The following is a 15,865-nucleotide window of genomic DNA, read 5'->3' on the forward strand; positions in this document are numbered from 1 at the left end:
CGTCCTGGTCTGTGCATCAGAGACAGGCAGAACATGGCAAAGCATTCATCTCCCAGGGAAGCTGTGCCAACAGGCCCCGGCACGCTTTTATCTTCCACAGTCGTCCGTGATGGTATTTGGTGGGAAGGAGAACTGGCAATTAAAGAGTGTCACCTTCAAGACGGATGGTTTGGGTAGAAAGGGGTTTATCTCCTCTTCTGGTTTTGAACAAAATGGCTGTGTGTTTATAATTTGTAAACAGTTCATCTCTCACTGAGTATGTTACAGTTCCCAGAAGCATGGTCTGTCATGACTAACACACAACAGAAGCCAGAAGGGCTCACTGGGTAAGACCTTTCTTCTAGCTCACTATGATGGGGAGTCGCCCAGTGACTATATGTCCTGTTCTATGACAAGCACATCTCAGTGGTAGAAGCTGATCCACACAGAGAAGAAACCAAGTGTCGTAATACATATGTGGATATGCACTCAAAAAGTCTGGAAGTTGAAAATCCCTCTAGTTTTTAAATCCCTTACAGAAGGAAGGAATGAAAAGAGATGGACAGGATGAAAAAATATGTCAGTCTTCCCTAGCAATAGAAGGGCTGTGTTAAGCAGAAGAGGCATAAATAGAAGTCAAAGTAGCATTTTAGATTTATTCCTCTAGAAGATTTCATAGAAATATAAAATTGGGAAAGCAAAACCATGGTTATACTTGTCTATTAAAAAGTGCTATTAAAACACTATCATAAAATCATGTTAAGAATAAACTTTTCCTGGAGGGAATAAGAACCCTAATGCCACCACCCTCAATGTGGGACAGGTTGGCACAGCTAGTATGGGTTGGGCCATAGTGGGATGCATCCAACAGCTCGCATCCTTGTTGATGCTGCCATTCCAACACTTTCTTCAGTCATTCTTGCCCAGAAGGGTTAAAAGCCTAGAGCTAAGGCCTGTCTCTTCAGACATTTGGGTAGCTCTTGAATTACATCAGCGGTAGACTAGACCTTGACATCCACTAGTCTAGACTGTGGCCTGATTTTGTTGATTGCCAGTCACTGAACACCATTTTTTTTATTCATCTTCTTGTTGGACACTCTCCTGTATTAGATGGGCCAAAGACACATGGTCATAGTTATTCCTAAAGGGTGGAGGACATCGTCTTTTACTGGTGGCTCATTTAAACAGGCTTGGCCAAACAGGAAGAAATCTTCCTTCCATCCAGACCTTGGTTTATAAATATTTAGAATCTGCTTAATGTGATGTTGTGATATAATAAGAAATGTATGTTTGTTCTTTGTCCCTGATTACTGGCACAAAGCTCCCAAAATTCTTGGAGTTTCCTAAGTGATGAGAGAGAGAGAGAGATGAACATCTTTTTCTGCAATATTTGGTTTTGTCCCCAGTTTCTAAAATAGCTCCAGAGCTAGAAAGGTGAGAAGAGCACCTTTGCTATTCATAACAAGTCCCTCGTGTTTTTGTTTTTTTTTTCTTTCTGAGATGATGGAGGCTAACTCTGTCACCAGGCTGGAGTGCAGTGGCACAGTCTCAGCTCACTGCAATCTCCGCCTCTCAGGTTCAAGCAATTCTCCTGCCTCAGCCTCTCAAGTAGCTGGAAATACAGGTGTGCATCACCAGACCCAGATAATTTTTGTAATTTTAGTAGAGATGGGGCTTTACCATGTTTGCCAGGATGGTCTCAAATCTCTTAACCTTGTGATCTGTCCGCCTCAGCCTCCCAAAGTGCTAGGATTACAGGTGTGAGCCACCACAGCTGGCCAACTAGCCCCTTTCAACCACACCTGAGTTTGTCAATGAGGTGATTTTTGGAACGCCTCTAATGATAGGGGAACTGGTGGCTAGGGGAACCAACCATATGATTAGAAGGTTGGAACTTTCAGTCCTCCCTAGCTCTGACCTGCAGGGAAGGGAAAGAGGGCCAAAGAATGACTCAAACACCAATGCCCAAAGATTTAATCAATTATGCCTATGTAATTAAGCCTCCATGAAAACAAAAATTCCATATTCAGGAAGCTTCTGGGTTCATGAACACATGGAGGTGCTCTGGGGTGTGCCCAGAGAGGGTGGTGGGACTCCACGCCTATTCCCCCATCCACTGCCCTGTGTATTTCTTCCATTTGGCTGTTCCTGAGTTGCATCCTTTATAATAATCAGTAAATATAAGCAAATATTTCCCTACATTTTGTGAGCCATTCTAGAAACTTACTAAATCCAAGGAAGGAGTTGTGGGAATCCCTACCTGATAGCTGGCCAGTCTGAAGAACAGGAGGCCTGGACTTGCAGTCACCCCTTCATACAGGTTTAAAGTAATTTCATTAACTTTAGTTGTTTTTGGTAAAGCATCCCATTATAAACCTTATTAACTGAGCTTTCCTTTGGCAATTAATATTCAATAACTTAATCACTCAGAAATCGCTCACATCAAGTTATCAAGAAGAAACTTGCATCTGTGAGACCCTTTTCTGAAAAAGGTCATTTTCCTTTAAAAGTATTATACTTGATTTTATTATTTTACTATTAATGATCCTCTTAACAAAACAAATAAGATTTACTTTGTAATCCACCCCATTTGCTTCAAATGGGCAAAACCATCTGGTCCACTCAATTAATTTTAAGGCTCTTTGTATCCTAGAGCCAGTGTCTTTTGAATACATTTCTATTCATTGGGCATTTACCCTGGATACTGACTCTCAAGGTTTCCCCTTTTGCCCTTTCCTCTCCACAAGCCTCTGACATGTTACCATCCCTCACCCCAGATACCCACAGGTTAAAGGGACTGCAAGTCCATTAAGCTAGTAGCATCTCATTTGGCAATTCACTTGTTTCATTTTATTCCAGAAGGTTTGTCTGAAAGCGTAATGACAACAAAAGCAGCAGATTTGAGAGATTCTCCCAGGAGAAGGAAAAGGACAGATGTACACAGACATATAGCTGAAAACGCTGCCAGCAACAGCTGGGAAAGTGACAAGCGCGGAAGTGGGTGACCACCCCACAGAGTGCAGACAGGAGCCTGAAGGAACAGCAATTTCACTTGATTTACTTTTGACTTCCTAGGCTACCTTTTATCTAGAAAGGGAAAGGCTAATCTTGGCTTGCATCCAACGAAAGGACTCCTATAGATAAGCTTTTTATAATATTTCAATTATTCCTATTTTACCCCTTTCAATCCCATTTTTTAAAAATCTCAAAAAAAGGTTATCCTTTTTAAAAGTTACAATAATATGACTACACTGCTAACACCATAATACAAAAAAGGAGAGAGAGACTCAAGCTGGAGGAGTCCTACCTGTGGACAACACTAGTGGTTTTTTGTGTGTGTTCTTTCTCGGACATACGCACCTTGTCATCTTCATCCTCCTCGTCATCTACGTCTGTGCTCTCCTGAAAGGAAATCCCACAACGTGTTTATGAAAACATCAACTGAAATTAACAAATGCAAATTAAACTCTGACATATTTTAAAGCTTGCCTACAGACTTTAAGCATTCGTATTTTTGAAATGCATTATAACCTCTTAAAATATAACTCTTTTAAAGTTCAGGGATGCTGTGGCAGGACTCTAAACAATATGCACAATCCACGTAAAACTGTTAACTATAAATAAAGTGATTAGGCCAGTGCCCTTTGAAGGCATCCAGCTTTAAAAATGCATTGCTGAGTTGTACTTTCTGTAAACAGTGTTGTTCTTATTCTGACAAATGAACCAACTGCTCTGTTAAGGCTGGGAATACCATACTCTGCTAGTGCTAGGCTCATTGTTAGAATGACTGCTCTTTCCCTTTGGGGCCATTACTGAAAATTAGACAGTATAAAATGCATTAGTGTAAATATAATCAATCTGAAGAATAAGTTACAGGTTTTTCTGTGGCATTATTATTTTATCCTGGGTTTAGGGTTAGAAGGGGCAGGTGAGGGAAGGAGACTGGGCTCAGATCTTGACTTAAGGGTGCCTGGCTTTAGCTCAGGTGCCACAGCACCAGCTGTACCACTAACAGGCTTGTTTAATGTAAAAATCTTGCGTATTTAATAGCCAGAGTTTGATCATAGCACTGCAACGTTTAAAAACTAATATCTGTCGGTATACAATCAAATAGGGTCAGTGGTTCAGAAAGAAAGTTCAGTATTAGAAAACAAGGTCTATTTTCAGCTTGAACACTTGCATTTCTGCTTAACCTTGCAAAGGTCAGGCATGCTGTTCAAATGTTATTGTTCCAATAGTCAAAAGAATTGTCAGTATCACACTCTTAAAAGGGAGTAACTCTGAAGTATCCAGAGAATACTCTGCTACATTCCATAAAACCACTGAGCAGTCATCAAGAAATTTCTTCAGGGCCAGTATGGCCCTACCTCCTAGAATTCTCGCAAGATACAGCTAGCAGTTTGTGTGATGCTCATGGGTCCTCTGGGGAACTAACCAAGTCACAATTGTCTGCAAACATGTCTCATGAAAGCCAGTGGATAAACAGGAAGGTAATGGAAACAGTTTATGGGAGAGAAAAACACTAATTAGAAGTCTTTAGCTTGGGACATGGTTCCAGTAGTCTTTGCTTTGTGACTTTAGGCAAATCACTTTGCCACTATGCACTGTAGTTTCTTCAGATATAAAATAAAAATAGTTTTTGTCTCCCTCATAGTTGTATTATCAAACTAAATTAGGTAATTATTTTCAACCTTTATAAAGGCTTTATACACACACCGCACTTATGTGCATATGGGTATATTACGCACATGTGCACCAGTATATGTACATGCCCACACATACATGCACATGTATGCACATACTATAACATACATGATATACACAGTGGACAAAATAAAACAGTAAACACTGTAAAAATGTTAGTTAACCACGTTGATATTAGAGATGTTTCTTTGTAAAAATTTCTCTCATGTGAAACCTAGTCCTTTTATGGATCTATTAAAGCCATTCATTTATTAGCTGGTTCTATTTTCTCACTGATTTGTGTTCATGCCTATTGCATTAAATAATTAAAATCAAACAGAATAGAATTTTGCAATCACCTGAGGTTTTTCCTTTTGCCACAACACTCATTTTTTCCCACCTTTCTTCCTTCTTAACTGAAACCAAAACTTCCCTTAAATCCATTATGAGGACATAAGGAAAAATAACGTAAAACAGTCAGGATTTGATTGACTCTTGGGGAAACCCAATGTGAAGGTTATCTATCTAGAAAGGAAATTAATCAAGCCTCAGAACTTTAGATTTTTGGTTTAAAAACTTGGTTCTTCAATCTGGAATACCTAGATTGAAGGGGCAATTTTAAAAGGGGCCTACAAATACAAGTTCCTGGCCACCTAGAGCAGAAAAATATCTGATGGGGTGCAATGAGGGGGGCAGGAAGTACAATGAGAGTCAGCATGGAAGTGAGATGAGTAGTGTGGAGAGCAATCTTTGAGAAAGGTCTTGCTTTCTTCAACAGGACATTAAGTTTGGGAATTTTCAGACAAATGTGGGCACCTGCAAATAGACAGGTCTATGCCCACCCAACCTCTGATTGACCTGGGACTTGACACGCCTCTGGGAATCTCCTGAGCCTTCAAGCCAGAGAGAATACTGCATGAAATGCCTTCATGGAGAGGCCAGAGTTAGCCCTGCAGAACTCTTCACAGGAACCCTACAGAGAATCAGATGAGCACACAGACATGTGCTACCAGCATGGAAATGGTGACCGTGAACCAGTTCCCCCTCATGCTAAGGCTGTATTCAGGCCAAGATTCAGGAACATAAGATGCCATGGAAAGAAGGCTCCAGATTGTACCTGAAAGACCTCCACTCCAAAATGAGTGCATTTGCAGGGCTGCTGCTTACATCTCAAAGAAAATGGACTTGGGTCATGATATGGTGGTGGTGGTGGTAGATTGTTGTTAGCGCATTTTTCAGCAGTCAGATGTCATAACTCTGAATCCTTGCTTACCTGACTGTCCTGGATGCTGCTGACCTTGCCTTTCACCGGTCTGATGAAGTTGTAGATGAAGATCAACAACAATGCCAAGGGGATCATATATAGCTCAAAATTCCAGACAGTGATCAAAAATACCTGATTGGAAGACAAATAAGAATAGATGATTGCTTGACAAAACAGTGGAGGAGCAATCAAATTCCTACTCATTGACTTAAGGAGGTTGAATTGGACTCTCTCTAGTCATATTCAGAAACAGTTCCAAACAGGTACATAGACACAATGATCAACTCAGTTTTCAAACTGGTAGTATAGAAAGAGCTGGTAAGTCGGCCAGGCGCGGTGCTCAAGCCTATAATCCCAGCACTTTGGGAGGCTGAGGTGGGTGGATCACGAGGTCAACAGATCGAGACCATCCTGGTCAACATGGTAAAAGCCCATGTCTACTAAAAATACAAAAAATTAGCTGGGCACGGTGGTGCGTGCCTGTAATCCCAGCTACTCAGGAGGCTGAGGGAGGAGAATTGCCTGAACCTAGGAGACGGAGGTTGCAGTGAGCCTAGATCACGCCATTGCACTCCAGCCCGGGTAAACAAGAGCAAAACTTCGTCTCAAAAAAAAAAAAAAAAAAAAAAAAAAAAAACAGAAAGAGCTGGTGAGTCAAGTCACACTCTGGAAGAGACAGATACAATAGCTTCATTTCTGAAAACCTCATGGGTTTTAGTGTGCAAGAATTTACAGAAAGCAGTATGAAAAAAGTCCAGGGTCACAAAGAGGCATGCCACAGGCCAAATTTTGCCAAAAGTGAGGTTTATTTGAACAGGAAAGAACCATTACTTTTTCAGTTGGCTGCCAATATTGAAAATTCCAATTATTTCAGAGAAAGATTTTGGACTTCCAAACTCTGGTTAAAATGCTTAAAATCTATCAAATTTGAGACTATATGGCCACACGAAAATGATTGGTTAGCATTGTCTAGATCCGAAAAGGTATTCTCTTAGCTGCCCAATTTCTGTCAACCTCTGAAATTTGTGACTCCTCACATAGAAAGGCAAGTGATGGTTTGAGACTTGAGTCCAACTGCTATACTACAATAATTATGGGAGACATGAATGAGAACGAGATGATTCTACTTCCAAGAAACACACTAATTAGGATAAATAAGGTGAGAACACCTTTTAATTAAAACATGAGGCAGGAGTGAAATCTTGGGCAAATTACTTCAAAATTTAAGTCTCTCTTTTCAAATGCACAGGTAGTCTGGAAGACGAAATATGATAAATTGTGGTTTTCAGCTGTCTGTGCTTGAAAAAGTCACTGCTATAACATATCAACTTAGAAGAGGCAAATTATTGCATCTTAAACATGAAATTTTCCTTTCCAAAAGCAATACTGTTTTATTGCTAAAAAAATTATCTCTTTGTGGCTATCATATATTGCTTTTTAAATTTTTAGTCCTCATTGTAAATCACTTCTTCCATTATGTTTTTCAAACTTGTCATTATTTACATATAAAAGCAAATAATTTACAAATATGTTTTTTTAACATTAGTAGTCTTACTGAATAGTCTTTATAGTATCAAATAGTTTATTTCATTCCTGCGAGGTTTCAAAGAATATAGTCACATAATCTACAAATAAGAATGCTCTCCCATTTCCTCTTTTATATTTGTAATTTCTTTTTTTTTCCCCCTGCTTGATTTAATTACTTCTACAAAACAATGTTAAACTGTTCAGAGAGAGATTGTTTAATTCTTGGCTTTAATGAAAATGCTTCTAGATTTTCATATTTTTACCATTAAGCATGATGTTGGCTTTCAGTTTGAACTATATAAATCATATCACATTAAGAATGCACACACACAAACCATTTTTAACCAGAAAATTTACATATAATTTTTAACCAGAAAATTTACAGGTGATCATGATGCTATATATCTTTGAAATGTTTTATACTCTTCCTAATCTGTTCAAAACTTAATAAAAACATGTTTTAAATAAAAATTTGTCCAACAGTTTTCACAAGGGTATAATTTTAAAAATCAGGAATGGTTAGTAGCTAACCAACTGTTCTTTCACTATCTTCTGAGATAAGGACGATTTTATCCTTTTCGTTTTAAGACATCAATATGGTGATGTATAGTATTTATAATTTCATAATTTCAAGGAATCTTGTATTTCTGGGAGAAACTCTTTCACTGAGGTGAAACTGTTTTTGTATTTTATTTTCTAATACTTAAAAATGTTTTGCATAGACACTAGTGTTCTTTTTGTCAGTCTTCCTCACTCCTGTTCCTCTCATTTCCAAAGGCAACCTTGTCCTAAATTTGATGTGATTATTCCCACCTGAGGACACCCTAGGTTTATATTAGAAATAACAAAATAAAAATGTTCCTATCATTCTGCAAATAATTTAACCACTAGTATGTTTTATATTTCTTTTCATGGTGTATGCATAAATCAAGTACATTTATTTTAATTAATATGGTGCCCATTGAAATGAATGCTCTGCAATTTGTCAACTATACTCCCTTATCAATGCAAACGTGGGCTGAAATAGTGCTTTGACATAATCAAATATAGTCTTTTCCAATTTATGCCTTTGATGTTCAGTGTTCTACTTAAATCATATTCTACCTTGAGCTCATACAGCTATATCTTTGTGTTTTCTTCTAAAAGATAACTGTGTATGGGTGTATGATCTTTATTCTGCCTCCAATTTGTTGTTTTTAATTATTTCATTAACTAAGGCATTCAATGTGAACTTTTTCCTTACAGATAGCCATCTTTTACAGCTAAATTCCTATGACGATCTCCATTTTTCTCGCTGATCTACATTGCTACTTCTGTCAATATACCAAGTTCCCACATGAGTGTGTCTGTTGTTTCTGAGCCCTTTAAGTTCTCCATTGATATATTTTCCTGTCTTTTACCAAGACCACATGTTTAAACTATAATGTAGTAATCATACAATATCTGAGTAGGCAAGTCTCTTATTATAGACTCAAAATTATCTTAGACATTTTTTCACCCTTTACTCTTCCACATGTATTTCAGAATTAATTTATAAACTTGTATACAACTGAGAAAAATTATGACTGAGATTGTCTTGATAATTTAAAGATAATTGGTATCTTGATATTGATATTTCATAATGATTATTTCTCTACATTCAGGACTTCTTTTATGTATCTCAAAAAATTTATTGCTTTCACTGTACTGATTTTCCATTTTTTTTAAGTAATGTGGAGTTTAACACTATTATAAATAGCAATGGAGCCATTTTAAAGTTTATCATTTAATTGGTTAATGCTGGGTATAGAATTAATAATTCTTATGTATTCACATTATTTCTGAACCCTCTTATTAGCTGTAAGAGATTGCAAATATATTCTTTTGTAGATCTAATGTAGAAAATCATATAAACTGCAAATCATGACAATTTTCCTTCACCTTCTTCCATTTTATGTTACTTTTCTCCTAGTGCTAAACCTCTCTGACTTTTTTTAAATGTGTAAGTGTGAAGTTTTCGAAATACTTTTTGTATTAATAAAAAAAATCAAACTTGCTCCATCAACTTTCTTTTATTAAATGTTTTATAATATCAAATATATAATCTTTTCCAATAATTGTCTAGCTTTACAAATGTCTCTTTTTTATATAAAATAAAACATAGCAAAAAGTAGAGCAAATAGTAATTTCTCTGCTAGATAAAGCTAGAGATTTTCCTATTTGTTGCCTATTTCCCTTTCCCTATTAAGTTTTTTTGAGGATTAAGGGTTTTAACTGTACACTAAGTGGTGGTTGTTTCTAAATGCCTGTCTACTGGGTAAATGGGATTTTATTATTATTTTACATTGCTAATTGTAACTTCAAATAAGAAGAGGCTGACATAAAGCTATGGAGAAAAATCAGGACATATCATTTTAAATTTATTTTCTTCATTACAAAACTATGTCTTTGAACAAATTACTTGAACAACCACCAGTATTAAGGAGATGGTTGTGGTAGATAAACACCTCATTTGCCATAGCATTTGCCTCTATCAGGAATGGTTAAGCAATCCTAGAAATGTTTTACAACAAAAATAATTTATTTATCACATTCAAATAGCCTACAACTCTTTTAGAGTGAGACCATAGTGCCTTTAGATATATTTTTTAAATCAATGCATAATTACAACTTCTGTAGCGAAGTACTGATTCTTAACAAACATATCTTTCAGGAAAAGCAAATCTTATCTTTCAGGAAAAGACACGCATACATACACACACACATCTATACATATATACTTATATATCTTGCTTGATATATATATATATATTTTTTTTTTTCAGAAAAAGATGCACAATTATCTGAGCATCTGCAAAGAGAGCTGTAACTTTGAAAGAAGGATCTGCATGGAGTTACTTAAAAATGTTTGTATCTTTGATCCAAGAGCACCTGTAGTCACTCTGTGGTACCCATTGAATAAAACTCCAATAAAAAATTTCCACTACTTCTGAATGGAGGAAAAAGGAATGCACTCAGGGACAACCAGGGCCACTGGACAGTGCAGAAGTACACTGAAAGGAGAGCACAAGCAAAGATAAATCCCAAATGCAGTATGTGAATGACACTAAAGTTGTTGGCATACATGCAGAGCACACTCAAAGTAGTCTGATTTAAGGTCAAAGCTATCACCGTAAGACATGTGATGAAGTGTGCATTTTGAGTCTAGTAAAATTAAATGCCTTAAAAAAAAAAACCTTGTTTAGAAGAATGTGACAGAATTTAAAGCCTCCACAACATAACACTGCTGAGTGTCTAACATGCAATTCAAAATCACAATACAAAGAGTCAAGAAAATGCATCAAGGAACGGACAATCAAAAGATGCCAACTCCAAGGTGAACTCTATGTTGAAATCATCAGAAAAGAACTTTAAAGCACCTATTAAAAATATGTTCAGTGAGATGATCAAAAATAAACTCACAATGGGTAAAACAATAAATATAAGCATGAAATGTAAAAATTAAATAATTGCCCAACTAAAAAATACAATCTTAAACATTTAAACAGTCAGTGGGTATTTTTAGTAGCAAAATTAAGAATGAAAAAGTCAGTCATGATAAAGAGAAATCATCAAATCTAAAAGACATAATATTAGAAAAAAAATAAATAGAAGGTCTGGAGACCATCAAATTTTCAAAAGTCCTAACACAGGCATTTGGAATTTCAGAATAAAAGAATAGGTAGAAAACTGTTTAAAGAAAAATTGGCTGAACACTTCTCAAATCTAGAAAAAATGAAATGTACAGATTAAAGAAGTCCAGAGGATGTCAAGAAGAGTAAATTTAAAGAAAACTAGTCTTGGGGATAAACAGCATCACCATATTATCTCTGGAACACAGAGATAATATGAAAATGTTGAAAAAACTGGAGACAAATGACATTATCATAAACACAACAATTTGAATCACCATAGATTTGTCATCGGAACCCATGGAGGCAAGGGGATAATACAATAGCATATCTAAAGTGCAAACTGAGAAACAAAACCAAAAATTTTAGACTCAGAATTATATATCCAGTAAAAATATCCTTTAAGAATGAAAGTTAAAGATTTAGATATGAGAAAATTAAAATAATTTTTTATCAGTAGGCCTGCACATCAATAAATACTAAAGGAATTCTTCAAGATGAGAAAAAAATGATACCAGATAGTAATGCAAACTTCAGGAAGAAATGAGTATCAGAAGTGACAGATACGTAAGTTAAAAAAAATTCTTATTTTTTAGAATGCTTACAAATGTTTAAAGTAAAGCTTACAGCATTATCCTAGTGAAGTGTATAATGTATTTAGGTGTGATGCCCAGGAAAACTAATATAAATGAGGTTAGAGGTAGTTGGACATTTAGACTTACATGCCATGTAATGTTTCTATGTTTTGGATGAAGTGATATAATATTAATCTTTAATTGACTATAAAAAATTAAGGGGAAAATATACACACACACATACACCTTAATACTCAGAGCAACTACATAAAGAAGGCATGGAAGAATAAATTGTAAAAGTAAATAATAAATTAAAATGGAAATCTAAAAGGCAAAAGAAGAGAAACAGTATTAAGAAACAGAGTGAATAAATATAAAATAATGATACTTGAAATCCAGCAATACAAAAAATTACATTAAATATTAATGGAATAACACACTATAAGCAAAAAGAAAAAGGCAGAGATAAATATATAATGAATAACTGTAGCAAAAAAGAAAAATGAAGGAAAAATATATGGCAAAATACGACCTAATAAAACTGAACAACATATAATCTGATTTATCAAAAATGTCTTCACTAAGAAAAATTTAGGTGCAAATGGTTTCACTGTTGAATTCTATTCAACATTGAGAAAAGAAAGAGTATCATGTTGGAGAAAATATTTACCAACTAATTTTATGAGGCTAGTATTACCCTAATATCAAAATCTAACAAAACTATTACAAAGAAATAAAATTACAAATAAAAAATATGAACTTTGATGCAAAAATCTTCAAGAAAATAGTAGCCAATTAAATCAAGAAATATATGAAACCAAATTATGAAGAATATGTTCCAAAAATGAAAAATTGATTTCATATTTAAAAAATCTATGTAAGTCATAATATTGACAGAATAAAGGGGAAAAGTGATTATTTAAATAGATACAGAAAAAGCATTTGACAAAAATCCAACACACTTCTACTCTTAACAAATAATCATTGGAAGGAATTTCTCATCAGTTTGTTAAAGGATATCTGTAAAAATTTTATAGTTACCATATTTGATCATATTTGGCAGTGGTTTATTATACATAAATTATACCTTGAGAAGTTGGTTAAAAAGATCAACACAAGTTAAGAAAGAAATGACTCGTGCATGCAACCACATGAATAAATCTAAAAAACACACTGAGTAGAAAAAGCGTTCTACAAAATAGAACATACTGTTTGATTCCATTTATATCAATTTCTAGAACAGACAAAATGATTTTATAATGGGGAAACTTGCATGTACACCTTAAATTATGAATAAGGCAAGGATGTCTGTTTTCACTACTTCTATTCAGTATTGAATGGAATATTCTAGCCATTACAATAAAGTAAAACAATGAAACAAAAGGCATAAATATAAGAATAAAAAGTACAAGTGTGTTTTTGCAAATTACATGATTTTTTCAAATGTAGAAAATCCTAAGGAATCTACAAAGCAAATCCTGGAAATGACAACTAAATTCAGCAAAGTCACATGGTATAAAATTGTTAAAATATTAAACTTTTTAGATATTAATAGCAGAAAAATATTAAAAAATAAAATTTAAAAATTTCCATTTATAGTAGCATCAGAAAAGCTACACAAAAGTTTAGAATAAAATTTATAAAACATGAGCAAGATACCATCACTAGAAACCATAAAATATTATTGAGAAACATTACAGAATATGTAAATAAGCAAATAGATATGTCTAGTTCATGAAGTGGAAGATTTGGCATTGTTAAGGTGGCAGTTATTCACAAATTGACCCACAGATTCAAGCAATCCTAATTTTACAGAAATGGACTACCTGATTCTAAACATTATATAAAAATGCAAATGACATGCAATAGTCAGAGAATTTTAGCAAATAACACACTAGCTGACTTCACAAGTTATGAAGCTGAAGCAAAGTAGTAGTAGTGTTGGTGAACAGACAGACTTGTAGATCAATGGAATAGTAGAGTCCAGAAATAGATCCACATAAAAGTGGTTAAAAGCCAAAATAGACAAATGGGACTTAATCAAACTCCATGGCTTCTGCACAGCAAACGAAACAGTCATTAGACTGAATCTGCAACCAACAGAATGGGAAAAAAATTTTGCGATCTACCCATCTGACAAAGGGCTGATATCCAGAATCTACAAAGAACTAAAACAGATTCCCAAGAAAAAAACAAGCCCATTCAAAAGTGGGCAAAGGACATGAACAGATACTTTACAAAAGAAGATACACATGAGGCCAACAGACATATGAAAAAATGCTCATCACCACTGGTCATTAGAGAAATGCAAATCAAAACTACATTGAGATACCACCTCATGCCAGTTAGAGATGCAAATCAAAACCACATTGAGATACCATCTCACGCCAGTTAGAATGGCGATCATTAAAAAATCTGGAGACAACAGATGCTGGAGAGGATGTGGAGAAAAAGGAACACTTTTACACTGTTGGTGGGAGTGTAAATTAGTTCAACCATTGTGGAAGACAGTGTGGCGATTCCTCAAGGCCTTAGAAATAGAAATTCCATTTGACCCAGCAATCCCATTACTGGGTATATATCCAAAAGACTATAAATCGTTCTACTATAAGGACACATGTACACGAATGTTCATTGCAGCACTGTTTACAATAGCAAAGACCTGGAATCAACCAAAATGCCCATTGATAATAGACTGGATTGGAAAAATGTGGCACATATACACCATGGAATATTATGCAGCAATCAGAAATGATGAGTTCGTGTCGTTTGTAGGGACATGGATGAATCTGGAGAACATCATCCTCAGCAAACTGACACAAGAACAGAAAATGAAACACCGCATATTCTCACTCATAGGTGGGTGATGAAAAATGAGAACACATGGACACAGAAAGGGGAGTACTAAACACTGGGGTCTATTGGGGGGAAAAGGGGAGGGCCAGTGGGAGGGGGAGGTGGGGAGGGATAGCCTGGGGAGAAATGCCAAATGTGGGTGAAGGGGAGAAGAAAAGCAAAGCACACTGCCATGTGTGTACCTACGCAACTGTCTTGCATGCTCTGCTCATGTACCCCAAAACCTATAATCCAATAAAAAATTAAAAAAAAAAAAAAAAAATTTCCATTTGACCCAGCAATCCCATTACTGGGTATATATCCAAAGGATTATAAATCATTCTACTATAAAGACATATGCACACGAATGTTCACTGCAGCACTGTTTACAATAGCAAAGACCTGGAACCAACCCAAATGACCATCAATGATAGACTGGACAGGGAAAATGTGGCACATATACATGATGGAATATTACGCAGCCATCAAAAATGATGAGTTTGTGTCCTTTGTACGGACATATATCAGCAAACTGATACAAGAACAGAAAATCAAACACTGCATGTTCTCACTCATAGGAGGGTGTTGAACAATGAGAACACATGGACACAGGGAGGGGAGCATCACACACTGGGGTCTGTTGGGGGGAAATAGGGGAGGGACAGTGGGGGGTTGGGGAGTTGGGGAGAGATAGCATGGGGAGAAATGCCAGATACAGGTGATGGGGAGGAAGGCAGCACATCACACTGCCATGTGTGTACCTATGCAACAATCTTGCATGTTCTTCACATGTACCCCAAAATCTAAAATGTAATTTAAAAAGTGGTTAATTGATTTTTAAGAAAGTTACCAATGTAATTCAATAGAAAAAAATGGGATTTTTTTTTTTTAAAACAATGGCACTAGAACAACTGGATACATGTATGGGGGAAAAAATCACCAACTCTTACCACATAACATATACAACGTTTAACACTAAATGGATTATATATCTAAATGTAAATTCTAAAATTTTAAGACTTCTAAGAAAAAAACATAGGAGAAAAACTTGCCATCTTGGAGTGGGCAAAGATTTCTTAGGACATAAAAAGTATAAAGGGTAATATGAAAATAGAAAAAAAATAGGCTGGGAATGATGGCTCACTCCTGTTATCCCAGTGCTGTGTAATGCCAGCACTTTGTGAGGTCAAGGTGGGAGGTCTGTTTGAGGCCCGGAGTTTGAGACAAGCCTGGGCAGCATCATGAAAAATGAGCTGGCCATGATGGCATGTGCCTTTAAGTCCCAGCTACTTGGGAGGCTGAGGCAAAGAAATCACTCAAGCCCAGAGGCTAGAGGCTGCAGTGACCCATGA

General features: G+C 35.8%; 1 protein-coding gene across 4 annotated transcripts in view; it reads right to left on the reverse strand.

The window, feature by feature from the left end:
- The window catches only part of MCTP2 (multiple C2 and transmembrane domain containing 2), a 264,931-nt gene that overhangs the window by 35,447 nt on the left and 213,619 nt on the right, over window positions 1–15,865 (reverse strand). For all 4 annotated transcript variants that reach the window (XM_054257201.2, XM_017973284.4, XM_002749091.6 and 1 more), the window contains 2 exons: window positions 5,936–6,058; window positions 3,340–3,381 (listed from right to left, as the gene is read on the reverse strand). In XM_054257201.2, coding sequence (XP_054113176.1) covers window positions 3,340–3,381; window positions 5,936–6,058 — 165 coding nt within the window. The remainder of the gene's footprint in view (window positions 1–3,339; window positions 3,382–5,935; window positions 6,059–15,865) is intronic.

This window comes from Callithrix jacchus, chromosome 6, assembly GCF_049354715.1.
Source record: "Callithrix jacchus isolate 240 chromosome 6, calJac240_pri, whole genome shotgun sequence".
NCBI lineage: Eukaryota > Metazoa > Chordata > Mammalia > Primates > Cebidae > Callithrix > Callithrix jacchus.